Below are 26,153 nucleotides of genomic sequence, written 5' to 3'. Positions count from 1 at the left end.
AATGTTACTCTTAATAAAAATTTGAGTTAAAAAACAGGAGTATCTGGACTGCTGGACTCAAAGAGTCAGGTGACTGACAGGAACTCCTCTCGTCTTCTGTCTAACCGAGAAAAAGGTCAATGTTCGCTGCATTCATGGGGTCACTGTTGACTATACTGTGGACAGAGTGATCATTGATATGTCCAAAAATGTAAAGTGCCAAGATGGCGGTATAACACCAGACTTGTTCTACCCCTTTGAGAGGGGCCGGGACTTTGTGATCTTTGATGACATATGGGAAGTTGACGCAGTGTGGGGTTGCTCAGAGGAGAGACGGAACGGTCATATTGAAGCCCCACTACAGCAGCAGGCTGTGGGGATTCCTGTTAATGGGATGTGTAAAGAGGAAGCAGCACCACCTAATGTCAATACTCCAGAGTTACGGGTGACCGGAAGAAAGTGTGGGTCTGACACCTGTTTAAGTGGGTACTTGTTGTTCCAGGATGACAGGGTGAGAGGGGGTGACTCCTATTCAGACTTTGACTCAAACGCAAGGGGAAAAGAGTGCAGTAAGGGGGAGCCAAGTAAAAATGACATCTTCATCTCTTCGTGGGGGCCGCGGAAAGACGGAGTGACGTGCAGATCACGTTATCGTCCCTGATGAGGGGGTTACTTTATCTCTGACAAACCCTAGCACTGAGGTAGTTAGTGACGGGCTGGGGTTAGAACAGACCTGTAGTAGACCCACATCTGCAATGCCCGGAAAGAGTGAAGTGGCTCAGTATGATGAAGGCTCCAGAGTACCTGATGCTGAAAAGATGGAGAACTCTGAAGTTACCAAGTCAAGAGGTATCTAAGAGGTATCTAAGAGTAAACAGACAGAGAGCCCTGCAGAGACCATAGATGTGGGTGCAGAAACAGGTGGAACCCTGAAGAGGTAGAGTGTGCGTGGGCAAGAGACCCCATCTGAAAGTTTCATTAAAGAACTGGTGGTGCGACATGTGCTAGCCATAAGAGAGCAGGACCATAACATAGAGCTGCTTAAAGAAACAGTCGAACGAGAAAGGGTCCTGAGGCAAGCAATTGAGCACAGAGTGAGTGACCTAGAGAAGGAAGTCTCTGAGCTCAGAGGTCACCTCTCAGCATGTCAAAACATAAATAAGGCCGTATTAAAAGATATGGAGGTGCTCAGAGAGGCCCAAGAGAAGAATCAGCAGGAGCTTCTCCAGAGAGAGGATGAGAGTCGCTGCTTGGTAGGAGAGCAAGATCAAGTTCTCCAAGAGCTCAAGACAAAGTAGACTAATCAACAGCTCCAGAAATCCACGGATGACCGGGAAATCGAACTGTTGCGCTCTCCCGATCTGATCGCTATGAATGAGAGTGAGCTGGAGAGGCTGACCAAAGACGGGGCCTCCACGGAGGAAGAAATCCAGCAAGGGAAGTGCCACGCAGATAGCCGAACAAAGGACATCGAGGTCTTGGAAAACAAGGCTGACGCGAAGGACGAGGAGGTCCAACGATATGACCAAGAAGGTGAGACTTCGATCGTAATAGACGTACCCGAAGACATACAAGAAGCGTGTCCAGTGAGGAGGTGCATGAAGCATTTAAAAAGGCGGTCGAAGCGAGTAGGGTGCACTGGGCACCTGAGACTCAAGTGGTCATACTGTCGACTAGGGAAGTCACAGTGAAGCGGGTGGCTGTCCTGAGAGAGATGCATCTACAATGCCTCCGCACAAAACAAATGATCATGTTGAAGAATAAGGAAGCCGCTCGAGGTCTGGAGCTAGCAAGAGAAGCTCAAAGTCGGTTGGGTATTGTGGAAGATGTCGTGCAAGTGCCCAGAGGTCTGGTGAGGAAGGTCATCGGAAGATTTGGCAAGGTGATGCAAGAGATGGTGAATAGGTCCGGTGTTATGAGAGTGAGCATTCCGGCTAATGATGAAGCCCAGGTCGTGGGTGAAGATGGGATGGTTCCATTCCTAGTCATCGAATCCATGGAGAGCCTTGGGAATATCCAAATGCTCCTGGGGTATCGTGTGGCATACCTGAAACAGATAGAGCAACTAAGACGTGAGAGGGAGCAGATCAATATAGAGCTGCAGGGATTGGCAAACAGATTGCCACCACCTTCAACTCGCAGTCTATAAAAACAAAGAGGTTCTCTAAAGACTGGAAGTCCTCAAGCTGAAGTTAACAGAGGATATAGAGGTAAAGGGAAGAGCTGCTCTCCGAAGAAAGACAATAGGAGAGATCAACAACAGAGAGAGAACCAAAGGTGGCCAGATGGAAGAAGTAGAAATAGTGACTCCTCAGATAGTTCAGGGCTCAGTGACCTAAGCGGGAGATCCTGTAGCAGAGGAAATGACAAGGGGTCATCTTTATCAAAGGGGGTGACGGAAATGGTTGACGAATGCCGACAAAACAGTTCAGTAACAGGCCCTAACTTTGACAGACGGTTTGACTGTCAGGGACGACTGAGAAGGATCTCTGGTCGGGTAATAGATAGTGCCAAGCCTTACAGCTTTAGGCAGAGGGGGGGAATATGTGGCATAGCGACTGGTCATGTGATTAGTGGACGGTATGTATCGCAGAGGTGGGTGGCCCTGTGATGGAAGCCTGGGTATGTTTTGCTCAAGCAGATCTACTGCTGAGGGATTTGTTTACATTGGGAAGGCTTCCAGGTGATTGGAGAGATGGGTGGGTTCAGTCACCTACAAACCCACCCAAAGAGGTGTATCTGAACACCTAAGATGGTTGTGTGTTGAAGGACCTGTGGTGATGTCACGCTCACCTGACTGACCATGTGACAGGTACCTGGGTGTGGTTACACCTATGTAAAGGGGGTGTGTGTGTGGAGGAGAAAGCCTCCACAGTGTGTTAAGGCTCCAGGACTGAGCCTGAAGGACTGGACATTTGTATTTTCTTTTCCTGAGCTAAAGGCTATTTGTTTTCTGTTCTTACTATGAGGTTTATGGAGCAATAAACCTGTGAACTTTTAATGGAACGTGCCTCCTCAGTGTCAGCCGTTGCACCTGAGGAGTATAATCCCCTACACTACCAATTCATGGAGGGGATGGTTGACTATTATTAAAAATAGGGCACCCTATGCAAGCCTCATCTGGGTCCATTTATGTCCTTATGTAATTAGCTGTTACAGGATACGGGCCCAACCCTGATCTGCATAAGAATCTGCTTCCAGAGCTTAATGTAAATGAAAGGGGCATTAAAATGTGATATGCAATGGCCGCATGCTCTGCTCACGTAATGTCATTGCAGAGCTGTGTGTGTGGTTATGCCTAACATCTGCAGGTTCTTCTCAGTGCATCACCTCCATCTCACAGGCAGACAGGGTTGCAATACAGGAGAGCTGTGTGAGAGCTGCAGTAAATGGGTTTGTAAGGAGACAAATTTCAGTTGTTCTGTGTTAGTTACACACGTGGTCAAAATTGTTGGCACCCCTCGTTTAATGACAGAAAAACCCACAATGGTCACTGAAATAACTTGAATCTGACAAAAGTAATAATAAATAAAAGATCTATGAAAATTAACAAATGAAAGTCAGACATTGCTTTTCAACCATGCTTCCACAGAATTAAAAAAATAAATAAATAAAACTAATGAAAATAATATGACAAAAAGGACATGTTAAATCAAGGTGTGTCCACTAACTAGCATCACAGGTGTCTACAATCTTGGAATCAGTGAGTGGGCCTGTATATAGGGCTACAGATAGTCACTGTGCTGTTTGGTGACATGGTGTGTATCACACTAAACATGGACCAGAGGAAGTGAAGGAAAGAGTTGTCTCAAGAGATTAGAAAGAAAATTATAGACAAACATGTTAAAGGTAAAAGTTATAAGACCATCTCCAAGCAGCTTGATGTTCCTGTGACTGACTACAGTAGCACATATTATTCAGAAATTTAAATTTTAGATCCATGGGACTGTAGCCAACCTCCCTGGACGTGGCCGCAGGAGGAAAATTGATGACAAATCAAAAAGACAGATAATATGTATGGTAACAAAAGAGCCCAGTAAAACTTCTAAACAGATTAAAGGTGAACTTCAAGCTCAAGGAACATCAGTGTCATGGGAGACAACCAAGGAGGACACCATTGTTGAAAAAAAACTCATAAAAAAGCCAGACTGGAATTTGCCAAACTTCATGTTGACGAGCCACAAAGCTTCTGGGAGAATGTCCTATGGACAGATGAGACAAAAATTGAACTTTTTGGCAAGGCACATCAGCTCTATGTTCACAGACGGAAAAATGATGCATATCAAGAAAAGAACACTGTCCCTACAGTGAAACATGAAGGAGGCTCTGTTATGTTCTGGGGCTGCTTTGCTGCATCTGGCACAGAATGTCTAGAATCTATGCAGGGAATAATGAAATCTCAAGACTATCAAGGGATTCTAGAGAGAAATGTGCAGCCCAGTGTCAGAAAGCTTGGTGTAATTCGCCGGTCATGGGTCTTGCAACGGCATAATAACCCAAAACATACAGCTAAAAATACCCAAGAATGGCTAAGGCTACTTTCACATTTGCGTTAGAATCCGCAGCATAACATCAGAAAACGCATGCAAAAACGCATGCAAACGTCTGATAACGCAACATTTTTATCCGCATCAGCTTACGCATGATGGTAAAAAAAACGCAACGTTTGCATGCGTTTTTACATGTGTTTGCGCTTTTTATGTGCATGCGTTTGATATTTACAGGAGGGTGTGTCTTTAATGGGCATGCGCAGTCCGAAGTACGCAAGCGCATCAAATGCATGCATACGCAAAGACATGTGTACGCATGCGTTCCCATAGATAGTAATGCGTTTTTTGCCGCATTCCTTGCGCTAACAACCGCATACGTTTCTAGGCGGCAAATTGACGCCTCTTAAATTACTACATGTTGCGTTTACAGTGCCAAACCGCAGACGACGAAATGACGCATGCGTGGTCAAACGCGGCAAAACGCAACCGATCGCAGAATCATGCGTCCCTAATGTTAAATATAGGAATACACAACGCATGCAGATATTTGTGGAAGAAATGCTGCGGACACAACCGCAAATGTGAAACCGGCCTAAGAGGAAAACATTGGAATATTCTGAATTGGCCTTCTATGAGCCCTGACCTAAATGCTAATGAGCCTCTTTGGAAAGAGCTGAAACATTCTGTCTGGAAAAGGCAACCTTCAAACACGAGACAACTGTAGAAGTTTGCTATGGAGAAGAGGAGTAGGCCAAAATACCTGTCGAGAGGTGCAGAAGTCTCACTGACAGTTACAGGAATCATTTGATTGCAGTGATGGCCTCAAAAGGTTGTGAAACAAAATATTAAGTTAAGGGTAGAATCATTTCTGTCCAGGCCTGTTTCATGAGTTATTTTATTTTATTTTTTTTTTATTCTGTGGAAGCATGGTTGAAAAGCAATGTCTGACTTTCATTTGTTCATTTTTGTAGATTTTTTTATTTATTACTTTTGTCAGATTCAAGTTATTTCTGTGACCATTGTGGGTTTTCCTGTCATTAAACGAGCGGTATTCCAACAATTTTGACCATGTGTGTACATGTCTCACATTGGTAATGCCCCCTTCAATTAGAATAATCTCTGAAGGCAGATTTTCATGCAGATCAGTGTCCAGCACATAGCCTGGAACAACTCATTTACATTAAAGAAAAAGAAGGATTTCTCTGGATTAAGACATTGGATTGCAAATATCAAGGTATAATTTTAACTATCTATGACCTGCGTGGCCATAAAGACATCTTAGCAAGTTTGATTCCCTGGAAAATATGAAACCCTGATAGGAGAAATTAATCACATACAGTTGTGGCCAAACGTATTGACACCCCTGCAATTCTGTCAGATAATACCCAGTTTCTTCCTGAAAATGATTGCAAACACAAATTCTTTGTTATTATTATCTTCATTTAATTTGTCTTACATGAAAAAACACAAAAAATTGTCCTAAAGCCAAATTGGATATAATTCCACACCAAACATAAAAAAGGGGGTGGACAAAAGTATTGGCACTGTTCGAAAAATCATGTGATGCTTCTCTAATTTGTGTAATTAACAGCACCTGTAACTTACCTGTGGCACCTAACAGGTGTTGGCAATAACTAAATCACACGTGCAGCCAGTTGACTCAACCTCTGTCCTGTGTCCTTGTGTGTACCACATTGAGCATGGAGAAAAGAAAGAAGACCAAAGAACTGTCTGAGGACTTGAGAAACCAAATTGTGAGGAAGCATGAGCAATCTCAAGGCTACAAGTCCATCTCCAAAGACCTGAATGCTCCTATGTCTACCGTGCGCAGTGTCATCAAGAAGTTTAAAGCCCATGGCACTGTAGCTAACCTCCCTAGATGTGGACGGAAAAGAAAAATTGACAAGAGATTTCAACGCAAGATTGTGCGGATGTTAGATAAAGAACCTCGACTAACATCCAAACAAGTTCAAGCTGCCCTGCAGTCCGAGGGTACAACAGTGTCAACCCTTACTATCCGTCGGCGTCTGAATGAAAAGGGACTGTATGGTAGGAGACCCAGGAAGACCCCACTTCTTACCCCGAGACATAAAAAAGCCAGGCTGGAGTTTGCCAAAACTTACCTGAAAAAGCCTAAAGCGTTTTGGAAGAATGTTCTCTGGTCAGATGAGACAAACTTAGAGCTTTTTGGGCAAAGGCATCAACATAGAGTTTACAGGAGAAAAAAAGAGGCATTCAAAGAAAAGAACACGGTCCCTACAGTCAAACATGGCGGAGAATCCCTGATGTTTTGGGGTTGCTTTGCTGCCTCTGGCACTGGACTGCTTGACCGTGTGCATGGCATTATGAAGTCTGAAGACTACCAACAAATTTTGCAGCATAATGTAGGGCCCAGTGTGAGAAAGCTGGGTCTCCCTCAGAGGTCATGGGTCTTCCAGCAGGACAATGACCCAAAACACACTTCAAAAAGCACTAGAAAATGGTTTGAGAGAAAGCACTGGAGACTTCTAAGGTGGCCAGCAATGAGTCCAGACCTGAATCCCATAGAACACCTGTGGAGAGATCTAAAAATGGCAGTTTGGAGAAGGCACCCTTCAAATATCAGGGACTTGGAGCAGAAAGAAGAATGGTCTAAAATTCCAGCAGAGCATTGTAAGAAACTCACTGATGGTTACCAGAAGCGGTTGGTCGCAGCTATTTTGGCTAAAGGTTGTGCAACCAAGTATTAGGCTGAGGGTACCAATACTTTTGTCTGGCCCATTTTTGGAGTTTTGTGTGAAATGATCAATGTTTTGCTTTTTGCTTCATTCTCTTTTGTGTTTTTTCATTTAAGACAAATTAAATGAAGATAATAATACCAAAGAATTTGTGATTGCAATCATTTTCAGGAAGAAACTGAGTATTATCTGACAGAATTGCAGTGGTGTCAATACTTTTGGCCACAAATGTAAGATACAATAATGATATGCAGCACAGTTTTGTGTTAAGCCATTTTCAATCACTGGAAGCTGTAGTCAAGAACCTGCACACTGGTGGCCCAGGGAACAAGGTCGCTCCCCACCAGATCAAAGCAGCAGTGGCGTTTGGCAGCCCCCTAGGTGTCTGAGCAGACCTTTTTATGATGCCTCTGCTCACCTTCATTGAAGAGGCTAGAAAAGGTACCCAAATATAGTTTGCTTGACCTGGACACCCTACCGTAGCTGAAGGGTAGCCTCATAGTTGTCGACACGCAATGAAAAGAATGATGGTACTCAATCTTGGCACATGGAATTTAAAAACTCTGCTAGACAATATCAAGGCAGGCAGAACAGAGAAAATAATGGCACTGGTTGCTAAGAAACCAGCCCGCCACAATAATAATAATAATAATCTTTATTTTTATATAGCGCTAACATATTCCGCAGCGCTTTACAGTTCTGCACACATTATCATCACTGTCCCCGATGGGGCTCACAATCTAAATTCCCTATCAGTATGTCTTTGGAATGTGGACATAGCATCTCTCAGCGAAACATATTTAGCAGATAAGGGCCAACTGAGCGTAGTGGTGGATACATGCTTTTCTAGAATTGGCGAGGCAGCGCTGGCCAAGAAGCAAGCATGGGATTTCCTATCTAATCTCATCTTGTACGTAAAATTCCCAGCTTCCGGAGGGCATCAATGACTGCTTGATGACACTTTAGCTCCCACTTACAAACAAGATGCGTGGTACGCCGATTAGTGCCTATACTCCCATCATAACCAATCCAAATGACATTAAAGGGAACCTATCACCCCGTTTTTTTCGGTATGAGATAAAAATACTGTTAAATAGGGCCTGAGCTGTGCATTACAATAGTGTAGTTTGTGGACCCCGATTCCCCACCTATGCTGCCGAAATACGTTACCAAAGTAGTAGTTTTCGCCTGTCAATCAGGCTGGTCAGGTCGGATGGGCGTGGCTTCTTCCCCCAGATATTGCGTAGTTTTCCGTTGGTGGCGTAGTGGTGTGCGCATGTCCAAGGTCCCCAATCCTGCACGGGGGGGTGAAAATAGCAGCGATGTCCGTTATTCCATTGGTGGTCGGTGGGCGCGGCCATCTTCCTTTGGCCGCGCGTGCGCAGAAGCGGCGCTCTGCTGGCCGCGGCTTCAGGAAAATGGCCGCCGCGATCTCCATCTGCGCACGCGCGGCATCCCGCGGCCATTTTCCTGAAGCCGCGGCCAGCAGAGCGCCGCTTCTGCGCACGCGCGGCCAAAGGAAGATGGCCGCGCCCACCGACCACCAATGGAATAACGGACATCGCTGCTATTTTCACCCCCCCGTGCAGGATTGGGGACCTTGGACATGCGCACACCACTACGCCACCAACGGAAAACTACGCAATATCTGGGGGAAGAAGCCACGCCCATCCGACCTGACCAGCCTGATTGACAGGCGAAAATGACTACTTTGGTAACGTATTTCGGCAGCATAGGTGGGGAATCGGGGTCCACAAACTACACTATTGTAATGCACAGCTCAGGCCATATTTAACAGTATTTTTATCTCATACCGAAAAAAACGGGGTGATAGGTTCCCTTTAAGGCTAAGTTCTATGATTAACTTGACACACCTATCTCAGGAATCCCAAAGTCAGACAAGTTCATTATAATTGGAAACTTTTGTTAGCCTGTTAGCAGTCTGGCATTAAACAGGAAAAGTGTCATTGATATACATCGCATTGTCTAGTGTAACAGTAATGGCCCGTCAGCTCCTCAAGATGAATGCCACACATGATCTCGTCACTAACACTTTATTCTGTCTACCCACTTGCAGGAAAAGATGCGTCCACGCTTGAGGCAATGGCAACACATTACGTGCACCACTAGGTATGTGGTGTACTATGCAACATGTCCTTGTGGACTTATGTATGTTGGCTTGACCACGCGCCAATTGAAGGTCCGCATAAGAGAACACGTATTGGGGATTCAGGCGGCACTCGGCCACACGGACACGTCCACTCTCAAAACCCTACCCCGTCATTTTAAAGAACTGCATAATTGTGAGAGCACTGGCCTTAGAGTCAGGGGGATTGATGCTCTAAAAATTAATATAAGGGGTGGTGGGTTGTCCAAGAGATTGGGTAGGCTGGAGACGAGATGTATCTGGCAGCTTAATACCATTCAACCTTTTGGCCTTAATGAAAGTCTTTCTTTTGCGCCTTTTTTATAAGTCTATATCAATTTCACTTGCGTTTATTTACGGTTAAATATTTAGGGTACTAATCTATATTTATTTTTTGATTGCAAATTGCAAGTTGTAGTGCCCGTATCCACTTATACACCGATGGGTAGGTTTTCTCCTTGCAATTTGATGCTCGTGCCGTGATTTCCCTTACCAATATGGCCGCGCTACAGATTCCGGCTATACTCAGGTGACGTTGCTATTTCCTTTACTATGATGGCTGCGCTGTAGCTTCCGGCCATGCACAGACGGCGTCGTGACCTCTTTAACCATGATGGCCGCGTCGCAACTTCCGGTTATGCGCAAACCATTCTAGGTATTGTACGGCACCTTCTCCTGGCCATCCCCTGATGCATGGTCACATGGGCCCGTGTGTACCTGCGTCGGTGGGTGTGTTCCGGATATGATCGTTGATTGGTACGGCCACACTCATGTTTTGTATAACTGAATGGGAGATTTTATCTTTGGCACGCCCCCCTTGAGGAAAGTTGATCCGAAACGCGCGTCGGGAGGCAGGGGACGGCGTGGTGCAGCACTGTTCATCTCTTACAAGTTGGTATGTTATTTTAGCATATATGCCTTGTCTATGTAATTATGCTGTGTACATCTACTGACTATTAGATAGATATTGTGTGGTACTGTTCATGTATGCTGATGGACATCTATTTATATGCACTCTGTTTACTGGAGTAGTTATTTTTTGCCACAATGTCTGTACCACTCTGTCCTCTATTAGGCAGTTGAGGTGTGTGTGCCAATTTTAGCTTTTGATGTCATTCTTTGACCATTGCAATTTTGTATTAACGTGTAATAAAGTTTGTATTCAATATTTTTTGGACTAGTACACTGTCCTCTTTGTGGTGCTTTAGTTCATTAGTGTGTCCTGCACATCGCAGTGATTTGGCTTCTACATCATATGTGTGTTTATGATGTTTGGATATTTGCATAGAAGCCTCGCATGTTTCCTATGTTTCCATAGATAAATTTGATAGATAGATCCATAGATAGATATGATAGATAGATGAGATAGATAGACAGATACGATAGATATGTATGGTATCTATCTATCTATTGCATCCATCTAAAGTATTTATCTGTGTGTGTATATTCTTCAATGGAGTATGCAAATGAAGAGGTTGGACAAGAAATTACATCACAATTCTTTTTTTTTGTATATCTTTATTGAGCTTACAAAAACACACAAAAATCCACATGAAAAACGCGTCAAAAACGCATGAAAAACGCAGGTGTAATAATTATAGAGGATAACTCAGGAGACTCTTTGCGTGGAACAAGACAACTACAGAACACAGTTTTATAAGTGGTAAAGTCTATATTATCACACGGTGATTCAAACAGGTGCAGAGAGAAACTCAAGTCCACAACACTTGGAGTAAATATTAAACGCAGCTTAGCAGTCTATAGGAAACTTCAGAGGAAAATGCAATCACGCAGAAAGTCTATGAAGCACGAATAAGTCCTTGTTTTAGTCCAAACACAGATAGATATGCTTATAAGGCAGTTCAAATAATATCTTAGCTCAATCAGGGAGGCCTGGGTAATAGCCTCAGGTGTTTGCAGAGCAGCAACAGCTTACATGTCCAGCAAATGCAGATGGAAGTAAACACGAGCAGCAGATGAAGGAGGATTACTGGAAACTGGTATATGCAGCAGGAACTCAGAGCAGAGTAGCAGGATCACCACACAGGTTCACAGGAGCAGGTATATAGCCAGGGAGTCATCAGAGTCAGGAGCTGGATGCAAGGCTGAATACTCTAGCACAGACTGAAGGCTGGGGTGGAGTTTTATAGCAGGAAGACACAGTGCACATGAGACCAAAGACGCCATCTTGGAGAAGGACAGTAATGCACAAAAGGTAATGAAAAATGTTCAGAGTCCTGACAATACTCCCTCCTTAGAAGCGGTCTCAGGACGATCCTGGACCTGGTTTCTCAGGGAATCTCTGATGAAAACGAGAAATCTTCTGTTGGGCATTGATGTTTTCCACAGGTTCCCAAGAGTCGTCCTCAAGGGGATATCCCTGCCATCTTATCAGATATTGGAGCCGATTCCTTTGAATCCTGGAATCAACAATTTCCTCCACCACAAATTGTTCTTGTCCATCAATCACCACAGGCTGATGAGGTGGCACAACACATTCCTGGAAGGTATCAGGAGATACAGGCTTTAGTAAAGATACATGAAAAACTGGATGTACCTTCATAGTCCTAGGCAGCTTCAGCCAGCAGGCCACAGAGCTCACAATACCGTTGATCTTAAAAGGGCCAATGAATTCCTGTCCAAGTTTTTGTGAAGGAATGTTAAACTTCAGATTCTCAGTTGCTAACCACACGGAATCTCCTACCCTTGAACATGGGTGCAGGTTTACGGAATCTATCAGCCCATCTCTTATAACGCTCTTGAGCTGTGGTCAGGGATTCCTTCAGAACCTCCAGATTTTGCCTCATCGCAGTCAGCCTTTCCTCCACTGCCGGAACCGGAGAATTAATTGGAGACCTAGGTAAGATACACGGATGATAACCCAGATTGGCAAAGAAAGGTGTAAATTTAGTGGAGGCGCTCTGAGAATTGTTATATGAAAATTCGGCTAACGGCAGAAACTCCAATCAATCATCCTGGAGATGGCTGACATAGCATCTTAGATATTGTTCCAGCGTCTGGTTGGTATGCTCAGTCTGACCATTTGTCTGGGGATGATAAGCGGAAGAGAGACAGACATTAATATTGAGTGCAGAGCAAAACCCCTTCCAGAATCTTGAAGTGAACTGTACTCCACAGTCAGAGATGATCTCATCCGGAACCCCATGCACCCGAAAGACATTCTGTATAACCAAGTTCACTGTATCTTTAGCTGAGGGGAGGCTGGTGCACGGAACAAAATGAGCAGCTATAGTCAGGCGATCAACTACCACCATGATTGTATTCATGCCCCCCGATGTAGGCAGCTCCACAATAAAGTCCATTGATATAGACCCCCAAGGGCGGGACAGAACAGGTAATAGTTGTAGAAGACCCGTAGGTGCCACATGAGGAGTTCTGTAACAAGCACATACCTCGCAAGAGAGAACATAGTCCTTGGTATCCTTCAGGCAAGTTGGCCACCATAAGAATCGGCTCAGGAACTCTTGTGTCTTCTGTACCCCCCTGTGACCAGCCAACTTGGAGTCATGTACCAACTTGAGGATCTGCAGACGGACGACCTCAGGGACGTAGATACGTCGATCTCTGAACCACATGCCACCCTTAAAGACAAGATTAATATCCACAGGTGGGTTGGCCAGAAATACATCACCGTCATAGGCCTCCCTGCACTCCTTCCACAAGTCCTGATCGTGGATAACTCCGATGAAATTGGCATCAGATAGAATGGTCTTGGACGGGGCTCCAGGTACGGAATCCGCAGCATGGATCAGGATAAAGCATCAGCCTTCCCATTACGAGAACCTGGACGGTAAGAGATAACAAAGTTAAATTGATTTAAAAATAAGTTCCAACGAGCCTAACGAGGAGAAAGACATCTAGCGGATCTAAGGAACTCTAGATTGCGATGGTCAGTTAGCACTATGATCTGTTGTGCAGCTCCTTGCAGATAATACCTCCATTCTTTGAAAGCCGCAATAATAGCCAGCAATTCCTTGTCTCCCACGTCGTAATTCTACTCTGCTGAGGTTAGTCTACGGGAAACAAAAGCACAAGGTTGTAGCAGACCCTTCTCTCCAGTTCTTTGGGAGAGAATAGCCCCCAAAGCATTATCAGAAGCGTCCACCTCCACAATGAAAGAAAGTGTTGGATCTGGGTGTATCAACAGCGGTGCTGATGTGAAACAGATCTTAAGCCGATCAAAAGCTTCTTGAGCCTGTGATGACCACTTAAAGGGCTTTTCCTTCATTGTCAAGGAAGTAATGGGACGGACAATATCAGAAAAATTTCGAATGAAGCGTCTGTAGAAATTTGCAAAACCAATAAAACGTTGGACCTCCTTAACGTTCTTGGGTACCGGCCAGTCAAGCATAGCCTGAATTTTACCAGATTCCATGTTCAGCCCCTAGGGAGAGATGATATAACCTAAGAACTGTATCTCAGTATGATGGAACTCGCATTTCTCCGGCTTAATATACAGATGGTTCTCATTCAGACGTCTTAAAACAGTTTTGACATGTTCTTCATGTTCATGTAAAGAGTCAGAAAAGATTAGTTTATCGTCCAAATAGATCACCACAAACTGGTCCAACAAATCTCTGAAAATGTCATTAGCAAGTTGTTGAAACGTTGCAGGGGCGTTACAAAGCCCGAAGGGCATCACAAGATATTCAAAGTGTCCATACCGGCATCTGAATGCTGTCTTCCACTCATCCCCTGGACGAATACGCACCAAATTATAAGCCCCACCAAGATCCAGTTTAGAGAACACCTTAGCATGGCAGACTCTTTCCAGTAATTCGGGAATCAGAGGCAAAGGGTAACGGTTTTGTACGGTTACCTTATTGAGTTCCCGATAGTCAACACAGGGTCTCAGGGTCCCATCCTTCTTTTTTACAAAAAATATAGGTGCTCCTGCTGGTGAGGAAGAAGGACATATAAAGCCTTTGGCCAGATTTTCATCAATATACTCCTTTAAGGCTTGAAGCTCAGGTGCCGCCAAAGAGTATATGTTACTAAAAGGAATAGCTGCCCCAGGAAGCAGCTCAATGGGACAGTCATAATGCCTGTGTGGAGGAAGCTGATCTTCATTCTTCTTGTCACAGATGTCAAAGAACTCTTTATATGCTGGAGGTAAAGAAAATACCTGTACATGTGGTTCTGTAGCCGTGGACTCAGGGACAGCTTCTGTAAGGCTACGTTCACATTAGCGTTAAGCTAATGTGCGTCGGGTTTGCGTCGGCGACGCAGCGGCGACGCATGCGTCATGCGCCCCTATACTTAACATGGGGGACGCATGCGTTTTTTTTTTTGTTGCGTTGTGCGACACATGCGTCTTTTTTGCCACAAGCGTCGGACCAAGAAAACGCAACAAGTTGCATTTTTCTTGCGTCCAATTTTCGGCAAAAACCGACGCATGCGTCGCAAAACGCAGCGTTTTTGCGTGCGTTTTGACGCGTTTTTGCGTGCGTTGTGCGTTGCGTCGCCGACGCAGCGGCGCACAACGCTAGTGTGAACGTAGCCTTAACGCTGAGTTGCTCCTTGTTGGAAAGATAATCTCCTTGGTCTCCCAGTTGATAATTGGGTTCTGAGAACGCAACCAAGGAATGCCTAAAATCACAGGAAAATGAGAAGAAATTAGCAAGAAAGAAAGTTGCTCCTGATGATTAGGCTCCAACAAAATTTCAAGGGGTACGGTCTCCTGATCCACAGGCCCAGAGATTAAAGGTGACCCATCCACTGTTTCCATGGTAATTGGAGAGGCTCTTTGCTGAATTTCAATACCATGTTCCTTGGCAAATGCGTTATCCATGAAATTGCCACCTGCACCAGAGTCAATCATAGCTGCACTGGAAATCCACTCTCCTGAATACAGGATCTTAATAAGGAGAGAACAGTGAGAGTTCTTTTCCTTAAGCTCCTTGGGGGGTGAAGTCAAAGAAAGTGAATGGAATACAGCGTTTAAAGGCAGGCTACATTCAGAGATGTCAGATTCATCATTACAGTTGTCATACTCCGCTACTGCTGCTAGTACCTTGTTAGGCCGTCTAGGACACTTAGGACAATTGATCAAGAAGTGGTCAGACTGGCCGCAGTAGAAACATAGACTTTCACGAAGGTGATTCTCCCGGCGCTCATTGATCTCGCGCCTCTGAACGGAATCAATTTGCATGGGCACCGCCTCCTCCTCCCGAGATGTTTTACCTGCAGGCTCTTTGGAAGGAAGGGAAAAGTTAGAAATACGGTTATATGCAGCAAACTTCTCCTGCCTACGCTCAGTAAGGCGAATGTTTATGAGCACACAATGCTGTATAAAGGTCTCAAGCTCTTGTGGTGACTCAGAGCGAGCTAGTTCATCTTTTACAATACTAGACAGACCCCTTTTAAAAATAGGCAATTGTACATAACTCTCCCAATTGGTATCTACCGGTAATCTCCTGAACTCAGTAGCATACTCAATAACAGAACGTTTAGCCTGGCGTAAAGACAATAAATCAGATTCAGCGGTTGCACGGCAATTAGGGTCATCAAACATTAATGCCATAGCGGCCAAGAAATCATCCAAGTTATTTAACCGTGGGTCACGATACTCAATCATCGGATTCGCCCAGGCGAGCGCTCGTGCGGTCAGCAGCATTATTACACACAATACTTTGGATCTATCATTAGGAAAACGGTCAGCATGCACGTCAAAATATAGCATACATTGATTCACAAAGCCACGAAATTTGTCGCGATCACCATTAAATCTGAATGGGGGCAACTTAGGTGGACTAGCTGGTGGCGGTTGCCAGAGGGTAAAGTCGCTTGTGCAGCTATTTGCGTGCTTATGTCCTGAAAAGCCCATCCATACTGGGACTCTATGCCAGCAAGTTTGTTTTCCTGGGCTGCCATGTGAGGGCTTAAGTCCTGCAAAGTCTGTCCAAACACTTGTTGATTGTGTTCAAAGCTTCCAAACTTCTTTTGCAGACCTTCCACATCTTTCTGCAGTGATCTAATTATGGAAAACACCTGCTCTAATCTGCTCTCTGCAGTCATTGTTCCAGCAGTCTCCTATTTTGTGGCTAGAGTATCCTGTAATAATTATAGGGGATAACTCAGGAGACTCTTTGCGTGGAACAAGACAACTACAGGACACAGTTTTATAAGTGGTAAAGTCTATATTATCACACGGTGATTCAAACAGGTGCAGAGAGAAACTCAAGTCCACAACACTTGGTGCAAATAATAAACGCAGCTTAGCAGTCTATAGGAAACTTCAGAGGAAAATGCAATCATGCAGAAAGTCTATGAAGCTCAATTATTCTTGAGGATATTTGACACGAATAAGTCCTTGTTTTAGTCCAAAAACAGATAGATATGCTTATAAGGCAGTTCAAATAATATCTTAGCTCAACCAGGGAGGCCTGGGTAATAGTCTCAGGTTTTTGCAGAGCAGCAACAGCTTACATGTCCAGCAAATGCAGATGGAAGTAAACACGAGCAGCAGATGAAGGAGGATTACTGGAAACTGGTATATGCAGCAGGAACTCAGAGCAGAGTAGCAGGATCACCACACAGGTTCACAGGAGCAGGTATATAGCCAGGGAGTCAGAGTCAGGAGCTGGATGCAAGGCAGAATACTCTAGCACAGACTGAAGGCTGGGGTGGAGTTTTATAGCAGGAAGACACAGTGCACATTAGACCATAGACGCCATCTTGGAAAAAGGCAGTAATGCACAAAGGGTAATAAAAAATGTTCAAAGTCCTGACAGCAGGTGACCTGCCAGTGACCTCAGGTGCAGATTTGGTGCAGATTTTACCTGCGTCAAATCCTGATCAAATCCTGATGCAATCCTGAACGTGGAAACATACTCTAAAGCTGATTTTGTCACTTTCTTATGATAATGCACTTTCCTTTCTAGAAAAGCTCCAAGCTGTAGTGCTCATCTTACAGTATTCTGAAGCTGGCCAAAGACATCAGATAGAAATTACTGTTCAAAAACTGGTTGTTTAGCATATCAGCCTAAAGATACAATCATAGAACATGCATGCTTACAATTGTGAAACACAGAAAAAAAATGATTTCTCACTTATCTGTATCCAACAGACTAGATGCACGATGCATATATATGTCATGCTAGAATGCAAAAGTGCCCTTTGAGACCGCCAGTTTCCATTTTTATTTATAGCAAGCTTAAAAGGCCACTAAAACTGGAATATCTTGCGCAGTGGTTTATTTTTCAGTCTTATAGAAACCTTTCAGAGAACAAAAGTGTTACGTTTCTCCTGATCCCTTCTATTTTTAGCTGGCGATGCATAGATAAATACAGGTTTGCTGTTTCTGGTCCCCTATTGCAGATAGAGTATTGAGGGAAGTCCTCATGCAAACAGCTGCCTTACAGCCAAACACCGGATCATAATAGAGGACCGAGAGGGGGCAGTGATAGTTGATCTTCTAGGACACAGAACTCCTTACAGATTTTTCACAGATTACAATTTCATTTGGTCTTAAATCAGCAAAGTTCAAGAGAAATGAGAAAAGGACTCCAAGACTCAGCCATCAGTGGAGCTCAATGTTTTCTCTTCCAATTCTACAGTCAGCTAAAAATGTATGATAATAATAATCTTTATTTTTATATAGCGCTAACATATTCCGCAGTGCTTTACAGGTTGCACACATTATCATCACTGTCCCCGTTGGGGCTCACAATCTAAATTCCCTATCAGTATGTCTTTGGGATGTGGGAGGAAACCGGAGTGCTGGGAGGAAACCCACGAAAACACGGGGAGAACATACAAACTCTTTGCAGATGTTGTCCTTGGTTGGATTTGAACCCAGGACTCCAACGCTGCAAGGCTGTAGTTCTAACCACTGCACCACCGTGCTGCCCATGTACTACATTGGACAAGAAAAAAAACATAAAGGGCCAAAATGTGTAATGAAGTGGCAGTCACAGGTTTGCAGCGACAGAGAGCAGCCAGAAGACCGCAGCGTCTGAGTTCTCGTACTCCTGCACTAAATAGAAGCACTACTCCATCATCATATTAAATGGTGCAGGTTTCTTTCAGCAGACAGGGGATAAACTGTTCAGCTTAGAGTTTCCTATAGCTCCCTGCATGGAGGATCTCAGATGTGCAGTATCAGCCACTCCCCTCTCCTATATATTCTTGCCTCTGGCAATCTGGATTGCCAGTCTTAAGTCTTGTACTGCCTAGTGAAGGATTGGAGGATTCCTTTTTTGGTATAAGCGTTGTTAGAGAGTTGTTTTGTGACAATTGCTTGGTGTTTTGGCTCGGCTAGGTGCAATCATCCATCCTCTCCTATTTAGTTTCCCTACCTTTTCTATCTGGTGTTACGTTCTGTTGTCTGTGAGTGCATATTTGTATGATTGCTATATTTATTTATCCCTGTACATCCTTCCTTGTTTGTATAGTTTGGATATTTTCGTACATTATTTCTCCCCACTTCCCTGGGTGAAGGAAGGGACAGATAAGGGCTGATTCAAGAGTTCAGCAAGATACATAGCCCTGGCATCTTCACCATCAGAAGTAATCTGAGGAGCAGGGATAGCTAGGGCGCCGCTACCATCAGGGACAGGGTAGGAGCCCCTGTCCACAGGGTTATCAGACAACAGAATCGTTTACGCGGCTCAATGAAAATGCTATGTTGGAGGTGGTACATTCATTGTCCATATTGTCTTCCAACATGCTATATCACAAAATATACATGCATTCAAGTAAAAATATAATTTCTGCAACAAATATTGCAACCTATTAACTTATAAGTCTGTTTTGTGTAATACACAAGTAAAACTTACCTGTTGCTTGGCTGAAGAAACACCAATGTCACAGAAATCCATTCTTAAAGTTAAACTTAAAGGTACCAGTCGTTTTTTCACTGACATGATACTAGTACAGGATTTATTATTCTCCATTTTGTCCATAAGGTGTGACATAATCCTTTGACTAAAATGTGTGTTTATAATTACAGATGTATTCTGGTTTGTCAGACTTAGTTTCTGCCTAGAAATTAAAAAAAAAATTATGTAAACCAATCTGTTGTTGTATTCGATCATTTCATTTTTTTAAAACTAGCTATTTAGATGGAAATATGGTAAAATAATAAAATAACGACCAGAGCAGCTAATTACTGAATTCAGTGGAAACATTGGCAGGTATCCTTGAGAGGGACTATTTAGATGGGCCGATAATTGGAAACAATTAATTGTGGGGAGAGATGATTATTAAGCACTTTAAAAAAATATCATTCTCGGAAGCACATTGTCCTGTGTATACTGGAGATGTGCTGCTGGTAACATGTTGACAATTATTCTGTGAACATAAAAGTGCAGTCAGTCAGCCTGCAGCCTGGTGGTCTTTTAACAGCCAGTCTAAATAGCCAGTAACACCTAATGTCAGTGATTGGCTGCAGTGGTTATGTGAATAATGAATATTAACAAATAAAACATTAAAAAAATTAAATATAAGAAAACCTTAAAGGGAATCTATCACCCTCTGGGACATATATGACCTATTAATATGGGCATATAGGTTATAGAAATGTTACACAACCCTACCAGCATGCCTTATATTAATGGTCTTGTTGTGGAGAAATGTTATATTCTGTCTTAATGCTAATGATTTCTTCCAGGCTCCAGAGCGTAAGGTGTCTGGAAGAAATCCCTGCCTCCTGTCCTCATTACAATACTACCCCACTTCCCATGCACATCAGTTATGGCCCCGGAATCCCGCGCCTGCGCCCAGCACTCCCTCAGAAACATATATCTCTTCCTCCATTCTATGGGCGCTGCTTTCAGGGATCTTACGCACAGGCATCTTCAGCTCCAGTGACCTCTGGTGTGCTTGCTGATAAGGTGCTCTCCCCCATTTCCTCCCTGCATAGTCTTCCCTACGTACACATGGTTCCTAGCAATGACTATGCAGGAAAGAGCATTTTATTAGCGCGCACACCGGAGGTCACAGTGACTCACTTGCGGAGAAGATCCATGAATGTAGTGCCCATAGAAAGGATGAGGTATGGATTTCTTTTTTGAAACATTATTGTTAAATCAAGTAATTTACAATATTGTTATTCAGAACTTTTGAGGATAAATGACTTGTAAAGACACAGAGCACTGAATGTTTTCATATTAAAGTCCCCCATTTAAATAATACATTTGTAACAGCAAGAGCTTGTTTTCTGCTCCTGCTCTACAGTATGACACAAAACCAATACAATATTACAGAAATACAGTGAAGATACATAACATTTATTCCAAAGGCTTGCGATGGATTTACAATCTAAACCAGCCACTAAATCTAAACATAATCCTATGTATCACAGATCAAGATAGGAGTATTGTGAGATATTTTAATTGAAATATTTAATTGTAAGTATTTTGTAAAGATAAAATGGTCATATTACACGCAAAGTTTACATGAACATTTTTAAAGTAAATGCCCTTTTTACTCAAACTGGCGAAAGTACTGAATGTATAATGGTTGCTCCTATAAATATAAAGATGACTTGTACAGCAAGCGGGATGTATTCCTCATCTTAGGAAAAAACACTAAACACAGACAGTTGGAAGCCATTATGTGTTTTTTTTCTTTTCCTTGCAGCTATTAAATGCAAGACAAGAATGTTACTGAGCATAGACCAATCCTGCTGTCTCCTGGCTGCATCTGATTCCTATGACATTTAAACAACTAGTCTTGTTTACAAAAGAAAATTCCACTCAATAACAAAATTGGAACTATCATGTACAATGAATACAGGAAATTAAACCCCTTATACATATGTATTTATTTATTTTTGCTAATTGTACATCACCAACATATTCTGCAGCACTTTATAGACACTGCTGTTACTTACTGTACCCTGTAGAGCTCAAAATCTAATTACCAGTATTTCTTCGGATAAATACCCGCTCAACCGACAAATTTTATTGGCACCAGCTGACCCTCAAACGTATATGGGGTCCACATGATTCTCCCCAATAAAATGATGCACAGAAAAAAAGAAAGATTGGGCATTTTGAGTTTGAACAACTGTCTCTTTTGTTCTCAGCTTCAATACATATGTTCAGGGTAATCCACTCGATACCAAAAAAACTACTGTAACTTCTAAAAAAAATGTTGATCTATCGTACTAAAAAATTGTACAGCACATACCTTGGTTCATGAGAAAAATATGTTTTAAACCAGGTGTTGAAAATGTCCACTATTTGTATACAAGCATGCCTGCACACACTGTTGCATATTGTTGAATGTATTCCACAGGATGTCTGGGATCATAGCCTGAATTTCTCATTGTATGTTCTCTCCGAGGGGGGCCTGTTATGTTTGTGGATTGAAACTGTACAACTGACCCTTCAAATTGCTCCAAAGGAAAAAATCTGGCAAAACAAATTCTTACCTCTTGATCAGGCCCTTTCAATTCCGGAACGACAATGACTGTACAGGCGAACACGACCTTTATTGGCCACTCATTGACATGTGGAATACAACATGCCTGTCTCCTGGGAAAGCCTGTGAAATAATTTACATGTAGATGCCAGAAGTCACTGTTTCACATCTTGAATGGTTTCCTCAGAGATTTTCGGACATCATTCATCATGCCTATCCAATAATATTCCTGTACGTTCCAGCTTATTCACCAATGACAGAATACGAGGCTTGGCCAGCGGATTTCGCCCTGCAAACTTCTTTAGAAACTCACTTTCGCACCTCTTTAAGGACTCAGTTTTCTAAAAAGTTCTCCCAATGAAAACACGCTCCTCCAAACTGAATCTGTACGTTGTTAACAAATGAAGGAATTCGACAAGAGTGAAATGCAAGCACCACACAAACTACAGACGCCCAGAAAAGCATGCAGCAAGTCTATCTCTTAGTGGAAATGACTGGCGGGCGACAAGTCGTCGAGACCTCTCAGCGCATGGATGTTTCTTGTTGCTGTCTCTGAGGTTCATTGCACTCTCACTTCTCATGAACCAAAGTATGTACAGTCTCTTTTAGAAGTTACAGCAATTTATCCAGGTACAGTGGCTAGTGAATCACTCTTTCCTAGTCAAAAGCTTGGTCATATCCATTCATTCAATGGTTTTCCTTGTTCTTTATGGAATGTGCACATTGTAGATTCGGACTAAAGGCAGCAAAACTATGAGGGAATACATACAGAAACAAGGAATAATGAAACACATGTAAAACAAATCAGGATAAAAGTTAAACATAAGATGCCTCAAAGCATTTTCCTTTTACTCTGATTGTCAGGGGGAGGTATGACAGTGTGGGCGTGATTTGCAAGTAATACTGTTGGTGATCTATTCCAAATTCAAGGTACACGTAACCAGCATGGCTAACACAGCATTCTGCAATGATATGTGATCCCATCTGGTTTGCAGTAAATGGGACCATCATTTGCATTGCAACAGGACAATGACCAAAACACACCTCAAATTAAAGACCAATCCATGAAGGCCATTTAATCACTATTTTGGGAGGTCAGCGTCAGCTCCATAAAAGGTTCACAATTCATGCTGACCTTTATCTTCTTGATATTAAATAATGAGATTACTACTAACTAGTCGTTGCATTAAGAAATGTGCATTTGTCTCATATATAAAAATTGTAAAAGATTATGAATATCCTATCAGACTAATGATGCAGGAACCCTCTGATGTTAAACGATACAATTCTGCCAAAGAAATACAGAATTGTTGTGGAAAAAAAAATTAGCAAATAAATCGGGAAAACCGAAAAATTATTCCTTACGATTTGTAAGAAATCCATGGGACATTGGCAGCGATGTCCAGCACCAAATTATGTGGATTTTAGTCTGTTTTAAGAAGTTTTCAAATCCACACAGCAGGTGATTTCGTCACTCATTTGAAATGTAGATATACAGCATGTCATGTTACTATATTAGAATGAAGATTTTTTTTTTTTCACTCGCAAGTACAGACTGAAAATTTGGAGCACCCACCATGTGTGAACATGCTCTTTAGAGGGTTTCTATTTGCCATTCATATTGGTTTTCTTGTGCCTCCACTGATGATAATTATCATCAGACTTTTTCACCAGTTTCCACTGGAAAATAGATTAGCTGAACAGAAAAATTCAAAATGGAACGTTTTCTTATCCGGCACAACTAATACACCGGGAACGGTTTTGAGCACCAGTTTCCCTCTGGTGTTTTACGACAATGCCAGAAAGGAGAAAAAGTTAGATGGCCAGACAGATGGAAACTAAGCCTTAAAGGCAGGAAACCATGGCAATTTAAAATTTGATTGAAATTAGCTAGTGAAATAAGAAAGAAAAAAAAAAGGATATTGTTCCAAAGGAAAAAAAAGGTTATTCTTCCAAAGTAAAGAAAAGACAGACAGTAAATACAATTTACTGCCAAAAAGTAATTAAAACACGTGTTTACAATAGACGTGTTCAGATCATTGTTGATATAAAACATTTTTATGGCCACAATATTTACTATAACAGTTAAATAGAAAGTATCGTTTATCTTTCTCAAATAATATATTATCAAAAAGTAGCATAATAAAGTTACTACTTTAGCAGCAAATAAAACAGGTAAGTATTCGTGCTTCCTAATATGTTGCAAAAATAAATCACCTCTCCCTAAAAGAATCTAATAATTTGTTTGTCATGGCTTACAATTACATAATTATAATATATTATATTATAAAGTCAATATACAAATGGCAGATGTCATTAGTGTTAATAAAGAAAAGGAGGATTTGTGCATAATCTGCGCTGCAGGTATCCCATATAATAAATCCATATACAGACAGAAAGTACATGCGGTTTTCTTTATTTAGTCAAAATAAATTTTTAGTTAGACTAAATAAAGAAAAACCACATGTACTTGTCTGAATTTGGATTTATTATATGGGATATCAGCAATGCAGATTATCCACAAATCCTCCTTATCGGTGTTTTCCTGGTCTGAAGACCAGTTTGACCTGCAGCAGCTGGATGTATAAATGATTAAAATGTGTATAACTAAATCAGGTAAATATAACCTTATTTAAACACCTTTATCTTCCTTGGATAAAACCCTTATGAGCTTTTTCTTCCTACTTTTTTCTATTAGTGTTAACAAGGCATAAATTTAATAATGCAACAAAAAACCTCACCCAGTCCCGGCGAGTGCCATACATGTATAGAACTGGTTTCTTGAACTTATCGAGAAATAAAATTATACATAGTTGTGACCGAAAGTGTTGGCACCTTTGAAATTGTTCCAGAAAAATAGTTCTCCCATAAAGTTATTGCAAATAAGAGTTTTGTGTATTTCTTTTGTGTGCATTCGAACAACACAAAAAAAAACAGGAAATAAAGGGCAAATTGGACATAATTTCACACAAAATCCCCAAAATGGTCCAGACAAGAATATTGCCACCTCCATATTTGGTGGACACACCATTTGGAATAAATAACTGCAAACTCACTTCCTATAATCATCAACAAGCTTCTTACACCTTTTAACTGCAATTTTGGACCACTCTTCCTTTCCAAACTGCTGAAGGTCTCTCATATTTGAAGAAGCCTTCTCATAACAGCAATTTTAAAATTTCTCCACAGGAATTCAATGGGATTTAGATCCAGACTTGTTGCTGGCTATTTCAGACATTTCCAGCACTCTGTTTTCAAGTATTTCTGGGTGCTTCTTGAAGTATGTTTGGGGTCATTGTCCTGTAGGGAGACCCATGACCTGGAGCACAAACCCGGCTTTCTGACACTGGGCACTACATTGCAACCCAAAATCATTTGATAGTCTTCAGATTTAATGATGCCGTGCACACAGTCAAAGCACCTAGTGGCGAAGGCAGCAAAACAACCTCAAAACATGTTTGAACCTCCACTATATTTGACTGTACGTACTGTTATTTTCTTTGTAGACATCATTCCGTTTTTGGTAAATAGTAAAATGATGTGCTTTTCCACAAAGCTCTATCTCGGTCTTCTCTGTCCACAAGACACTTTCGCAGAATTATTTTGGCTAACTCACATACATTTTGGTAATCTGCAGGCTAGATTTTTTTATGTTTGTGTCAGCAGTGGCGTCCTCTTGGGTCTCCTGCCATAGCGTTTCATTAAATTCAAATGTCGATGGATAGTTTGCGCTGACACTGATGCAGACTAAGATTAAAGCACAGCTTGAATTTCTTTGGAACTTGATTGGGACTGCTTATCCATCATCCGGACTATCATGTGTTGCAACCTTTTATCAATTTTTCTCGGATATCCTTGTTCAGGGAGATTAGCTACAGTGACATTGATTTTAAACTTCCTGATTATGTTGCGAAAGTAACATCAAGATATCTGGAGATGAACTTTGAGGTTGTTATTATTATTATAGCGCCATTTATTCCATGGCACTTTACATGTAAAAAGGGGTATACATAATAAAAAACAAGTATAATAATCTTAAACAATGCAAGTCACGACTTGTAAAGGAAGAGAGAGGACTCTGCCCACGAGGGCTCACAATCTACAAGGGATGGGTGAGGATACAGTAGGTGAGGGTAGAGCTGGTCGTACAGCGGTTTGGTGGTTACTGCAGGTTGTAGGCTTGTCGGAATAGGTAGATCTTCAGGTTCCTGTTGGAGGTTTCCATGGTAGGCGAGTACCTGATATATTCTGGTACAGCATTCCAAAGTAGGGGGGATGCAAAGGAGAAATCTTGTATGCGATTGTGGGAAGAGGAAATAAGAGAGGAGTAGAGATTAATATTGTTTAATGATTTTGTCACAGGCACCCAAGTCAAGGATTGAGTCAACTTTTACTTTTTTTTAAATCTGGTTTCAGGTGTGATTTTCATAT

The 26,153-nt window shown here is 42.3% G+C and overlaps 1 protein-coding gene across 1 annotated transcript in view; it reads right to left on the bottom strand.

The window, feature by feature from the left end:
* SPIDR (scaffold protein involved in DNA repair) overlaps positions 1-26,153 on the bottom strand; it is a 783,664-nt gene that overhangs the window by 349,005 nt on the left and 408,506 nt on the right. Inside the window, exon 9 of the mRNA XM_077270463.1 lies at positions 19,133-19,337. Within this exon, the coding sequence (XP_077126578.1) occupies positions 19,133-19,337 (205 nt within the window). The remainder of the gene's footprint in view (positions 1-19,132; positions 19,338-26,153) is intronic.

The sequence above is a fragment of the Ranitomeya variabilis genome, chromosome 6 (assembly GCF_051348905.1).
Source record: "Ranitomeya variabilis isolate aRanVar5 chromosome 6, aRanVar5.hap1, whole genome shotgun sequence".
NCBI lineage: Eukaryota > Metazoa > Chordata > Amphibia > Anura > Dendrobatidae > Ranitomeya > Ranitomeya variabilis.
This window is presented reverse-complemented; position numbering and strand designations above follow the sequence as displayed.